Below are 5,954 nucleotides of genomic sequence, written 5' to 3' on the forward strand. Positions count from 1 at the left end.
ACATGCCTGCAGAGGAATCTGAAAGAGATTAGAATTGCTGGGTGTGGTGACAACGAAATGGGCCAAAGTTTCCCAGGAGTTGGAGAAAGGCACTAAACTGCATGACTAACAGCAGAGGGGAGTGAACTTAAGGAAAGTGAAAACAGGTAATGTTCACAGGTAAATGTTGTGAGAGTGGGAGGGCATGTTGCTCTAAGCAAACAGGCAAGGGAAATCATATTCGCTTCAGATTGGAGAATAGATGTTGTGCCATTGTTATCATTCACTTACAAAGTTTCTTTAAAATAAGTGAAGTGCTTTTAATCACAATATCCCAGTGGGCTTTCATTTCCATTTTACAGATGGGGCTGAGGCCAAGAGAGACTAGTTAATGACCACCTACTGAGTTTTATGGTTGAACAGGATTCTGAACGCCAGCTACCCAAGGCCAAACACAGGGTGCTAAACACAGGATCAGGTCAGGAAAGAAAACAGCTGGACTGAAAGAGAACACTAGAAGCAAATAATCTTAAAGGAAAGTGAGTGACAGCCCCTCATACAGGATAAAAAAACTCTGTGATCAGAGACTTTCAGTGCAATAGAAGTGTTGGGGGAGGGAACAAAGCCATATCGTCTGAGAAAGCTCCACTCATAACACACAGTCGTCCATCTGCTTAGCAACACAGGTTGCCATAAATACAGAGCACAAGCCAAAGCTTCTTTTAAGGCAAACAGCACTTCCCCATATGAGATCACTTAGGCATTTGAGAAATCTCCCATCTCTGGCTTCAGACTCTCATATTATTCTATGGGTAAAATCAAACTAGGATCAAGTCTGCTAAAGGGACAAAACTGTAGGAGAATTTGAATGCAGACCATTAATAACCTATTGAGTAAAAAGAGTGACAGCAGATTCTCTTTTGAGGATTGTATTTTCTTTTAAGAAGGGGATTATTGAATTCATGGGTTAGCTTTATTCAAGGGGGAAGTTGTACCTCTCCCTGTGTGGTATCAACCTTTCCAACTTTGCAAGGCTGGAGAAAACATATGTAGGTGGGATCAGATTGTTGTCATCAAGGAGAATCCAGACCCACCGGAAAGATCTTCAACCACTCGAAGAGCCCCTTATGGTCGAACCTTTTAGTCATTGCAAATCCATGGGAGAAAAAGCAAAGGAAAATGCAAATTTCCACATGCTTTCCCCTGACCTAACACTGCATCCAGCCATTTCACTCCTTTTCACCTTCAGGAAAGTTAAATGGACCTGAAATGTTTTGGTCTACAGGCACTTCTAAATAAAAGGTAGCCCTTGCTCAGGATTTGAGCATAATCAACATGTATTTTTGCACGGCAACACTTACTATGTGAAATATACAATATTCCCCACTATCTGCAACCACCATACTACACGCAAGTCACACTGCTTGCTTGCATGCATCCACTACCATATAACATGTATGCATCCTTCTTGATGTAATACATGTATATTTAAGGCCATTGAATGATCATCTTAATGACACTGGAACACTGGAAGTGCAATGCTGATGTCCAAATGTGGATATGTCCTCCCTTGCATCAGGTCTTAATTGGACCAGGTTTGGCTTTGGAATTGATTTTCAGTATTAGGAATCACTCTAAAAATGAGGTATGTCTATTACAAGAATACTGTCTCTGAACATATGCTTCCTTTTCTCCTCTGGCCACAGCCACTAGCATTACACATATCTGGGAGGAAAGGGATCTCCAGGTCAAAGACTTGCAGCCCAATGTAAGCCCTGCAATGTTTTCGTTTGTTTGCAGAAATTAAGCACCACCCACCCACAATTTATCTTACATCTAAGAAATCGCATCAGTCATACCTTTAAAAAGTTTTTTAAATTCCCAAAATGCAATTGCTACATCAAAGGAGTATAGAGGACCAGAGCTTTCATGGAAATGAGCGTTACTTTTCTTTTTCAGGTTCAGTGCTGCTGCTACACCACCTTTATACAGGTTATTTCTGGCCTGACGGACAATCTTTCTCCACCCTTCATAATCATCAAGTTTGGGAGATTGCATCCCAACAGATTAGCTACAACTGGAAGATAAGGTGAGAAACCATAGCCCTGTAAGTAATTCCACCAGATAACACCCATTTGCCTAATTTAACTGTGTTTACAATCACAATGCCATTCTCTCACCCACTTAGTGGCCCTGCTGTTCCACTAGGAATGGGCAATCTATCCGAAAAGTTCTGATAATTAGGAGGGGAAACTTAATTTTTTAGACTGAGAAAGAAGGCCACTCTTCAGTGATGAAGTGGTTAGCCTACTTTCCAAAGCTGTTTCTGCCTCTTTTCTCCAGACACTCATTCAACCATGGCTGAAGCGTGAAGGGGGGTCTGCCTTATGAAGAGAAAGGAAGCCCTAGAAAGCATTGCAGCACCCAAACCCACAGTGACTCCTCTCAGTAAAAACACAAGGACTGCCCTCCACACAATGGTGACTGGCAGAGTAGATTCTTTTACTCTCCTGTTGTTTGAAATCTGTGGAGCACAGACTGGGATGCAGTTCATGCCCCAGGTTTGCAGGTTAAGTAGACAAAAGTCTCCCACTTATAGAAACCCACGTCTCATAGGGCAGCTTCAGGGACAGCTCCAGCAAACTAACCCACCGGGGAAGACACTTGTTGCTTGCACTGGGAAAAGTGGCCACAGCAGATGTGATAGAAGCACACTGACATGACTCACGCCACAGGTGACCTGACCTGACCGCTCTTCCACCTCCACCTCATCACACAGTGGTGCTCTCCAGACTCCTCCACCCAGCAGAGGAACAAACAGCACCCCCACCCACCCACTTACATGAAGCAAAGCCTGGCTTGCCACAAATTTGGAGCAAGTGAAAAAACACACATTGCCACCTGGAGAGTGGCGGTGGGAGGGAGGGGCGTGAGACCATTAAACCCAGAGCCTAACATTATCTAAGTGGCCCACGGTGCCACAGGGAAGATTCAATGAGGGCAAGATCCCTAAGCAGCTGGGAAAGTTGCCTTCTCCCTCCTCTTTCCCATCTCCACAGAATTACCTGTTGAAACCAGACCGGTAACAGGACCAAGACGTGTTGAGACATGCTGTGGATAATTAATAGGGCTCCTCCATGCTCAGCCGGTGTCCTTCCTCGGCTCATTCACAGATCCCACTCAGACAGGCTGGTTGGCAGCCTGACTGTACCTAGCACATTTATTGCTATTAATACTCGGGAGAGGAGGAGCAATGGGGGGGGGTGTCTGGTGGAGGGGGGAGGCTTAGGAGAGGCTGGCACAGTATTTTGAGAATGGAGAGGACTAAGCTGGAGGGGTTAAGGGCTGACAGGCTTCACTTCCCATTGCAAATAATAAATCCAGCCCCCCCACCAACCCACCCAACTCCCCACCCCGTGTCTCCATCTCACCGTGTGGGCGGCGCTGCTGGGCTTGAGCGGCGGCAAAGCGATGGGGGATGGCGGCCCGGTCCCCGCGCCCGCCCGGGAGGCCCCTCCGGCCCCGATCCCCGGGGAAGGCTGGAACTGGCGGGCGCTGTCGCCTCCTCCCCGGCTGCCTGCGGAGGAAGGGAGAAGAGAGCTGCTGAGCGCCGCGGAGAGCCGAGCGAGGTCGAGCAGGCTTCGGTTCAAAGGCAGGGGAAAGTGGCTCAGGAGATGGGAAAGGGAGCCGAAGGAGCCCCCTCCCCACCAGCGCCCCTCCTCCTCTGCTCCCCCCGCCTGCTGCCATCGCAATACTGTTTGCGGGATCATGAGGGGCTAATCCACAAACGTGGCACCGCCACCGCCAGAGCACACGCGCCGAGAGGAGTCCGGGAGCGCAGAGGGCTAATGAGAGCGGTGGCCATCGCTCGTTAACCCAGTTAAACCTTTCATCCGCGATTAACCCACAACCATTAGGAGCATAAGTGGGGAGCCAAACTGGATTTGCTCGGCGCAATCCCCCCTCCCTCCCCGCACCGTCTGTCTGGCTGTGAAGAGGAGGGCAGGAATTAGCGCCTCCAATCCGTTTCCCAACCTCTCGCCTCTGCCTCGAGGCAACTAGACCAACCCTCTCCCCAGAAACAGCACCATCACCTCGGTCTCCCCACCCCGATTATCAGTCCGGAATCGGGAGGACAGGAACTCTCCCCTCCCGCTTTCAAGGCAGCCCTTTCTCTGGGAAAAATATAAACACCCACCCACACCCCGTCGTGCTCGAGTTGCCCTTCCCCACTTGCGAACTGACCCAAACTTCCCGGTTCGGGAGAGAAAAGCTCGCTGACTTGCGAGACGCTTCCCAGGCCGAGCGCAGGAAGACTTTGATGGGGCGGAGGGGAGAGACAGAGCAGCAGCAACGTGCAGAGACGTGTCTTCCCCGCACACGACCACTTTTGGAGGAGCTGCTGAAGAGAAAGGATGAAGCGCGCACCCGCTAGGGCTCGGTCTGCAGCGCTCGGCCTGGGCGGGGGGGGGGGGGCAAAGGGGCAGCGGTAAGTGAAAGCGGTTCGCTCCTGTGCCCACGCCTCGTCCTCCTTACCGGCTGGGCACGAAGCAGCCGCGGCTCCGCCGGCTCCCGCAGCCCCGGCAGCACTGGCAGAAGGTTTCCTGGTGGTTAACATGGCCGCTGGAGGAGAGGGGAAGACATTTCAGGGCTGCTGCTGTTGCTGCTGCCGCGGCGGCGGCTCCTCCTGATCTTTGCCTCCTCTGCTCCGCCTCGGCCTCTCCGACCCTTCTCCTCGCCGGCGGCTGTGGCGGCGGCAACCACGACACCCCGCAGCCGCGCGCTGCTCCGCGGCATCCGTCTCCCCCGCCCCAAGCCCGGGCCCGCCGGGCAACGGCCCCCCCTGGCCCGAGCCCCCTTGTCTTTCTCCTCTTCCTCTTCGTCGTCGTCGCCTCCTTTCTCCAGCGGCAACAGAGGCGGCGGCAGCAGCAAAAGCGCCGCCGCCGCCCCCCGGCCCAAACACATCACCCCGCCAGTTTCCAGGATCCCCGAGTCCCTTCGCGTCAGGGAACGGCGGCGGCGAGAATCCCCCCCTCCTCCGCCTCCTCGCTCCTCTCAGCGACAGGAACAAACCAAGCCCGCCCTGAGTGCGAGGGGGGGCTGCAATCTCCGCCCCCCGCTCCCCCTTCTTCTCCTCCTTCCCGTCTAACGCAGCCGCGCAAGCCCTTCCCGCCGCCTCTGCGCGCCCGGGGCGCTTTCACTTTCAAAGAAAAACCCAACAGGCCGCGTCGTCGTCGTCGCGGGGCGGGCGAAAGAAAACTGAGGCGGGAGGAGCAGCAGTCTCCACCCCGCCGGAGAGGGAGGGAGGGAGGGGGGTTAGCAGCAGCAGCAGCAGCCCGATGTCCTCCCTGCCCTCTCGCCTCGCCTCTCCCGGCGGGGCTGCAGCTGTCCTCGGCTCGGCGGCGGAGCTGGAGGGACCGTCCCCTTCCTCTCTCCCTCCCTAGGAAGTGTGGTGGGGAGATACGAGCGAGTGGGGAAGAAGCGAGGGGCGGAGGGCACGGCGAAAGGGGGAAATGAGGGGAGCTGGGCAGCCCCCACTTCATGCTGGTCACAACACACACAGAGACCACTCCGTGACTGGAGTCCGTGCAAAAAGCCCAGCCTCTCCTCCTCCTTCATGTTTCTAAGCACCTTGTCACCTGCTGCCCTACACGCCTCGCTGGGTCCGCGCAGGAAACGCCCGCTATTCCCCTCAGGCCCATCTCCGCAGCGAGCGCGGGCGACGCTCGGCCCTCGAGGGGACTTCCTCTTTGTGCGGACGAAGGGGTGGATGGTGGGCGCCTGGGAAAGCCAAGCCGAGGAGAGGGAGGGAACGAGACTTGGGGTAGGGAGGGAAAAGAGGTGTGAAGCGCTGGAGGGCGGCGGGAAGAAACGGCTGCTCGCCAAGGGATCCCTCAGGGAGCAGCCTTGAACGAAGCTGCTTTCGACGGGCTGCTTTCGGAAGAAGGTCAAGGCAAACATGCAGGAGGCGGAGG

At 54.0% G+C, this 5,954-nt stretch overlaps 1 protein-coding gene across 3 annotated transcripts in view; it reads right to left on the reverse strand.

Annotated features, from left to right (window-relative positions):
- The window catches only part of DYRK2 (dual specificity tyrosine phosphorylation regulated kinase 2), a 29,311-nt gene extending 24,577 nt beyond the window's left edge, over positions 1-4,734 (reverse strand). The window contains exons 1-2 of one of the 3 annotated variants that reach the window (XM_081211642.1): positions 4,516-4,734; positions 3,411-3,556 (exon numbers count right to left, since the gene is read on the reverse strand). In XM_081211642.1, the coding sequence (XP_081067768.1) occupies positions 3,411-3,556; positions 4,516-4,597 (228 nt within the window). In that variant the 5' untranslated portion in view covers positions 4,598-4,734. Of the gene's footprint in view, positions 1-3,044; positions 3,181-3,410; positions 3,557-4,515 lie in introns of those variants that run through there. The other 2 variants (XM_081211644.1, XM_081211643.1) reach the window with 2 other exon arrangements.
- Between the last annotated feature and the right edge of the window lie 1,220 nt (positions 4,735-5,954).

The sequence above is a fragment of the Podarcis bocagei genome (genome assembly GCF_964188305.1).
Source record: "Podarcis bocagei genome assembly, chromosome: 10".
NCBI classification, from domain to species: Eukaryota; Metazoa; Chordata; class Lepidosauria; order Squamata; family Lacertidae; genus Podarcis; species Podarcis bocagei.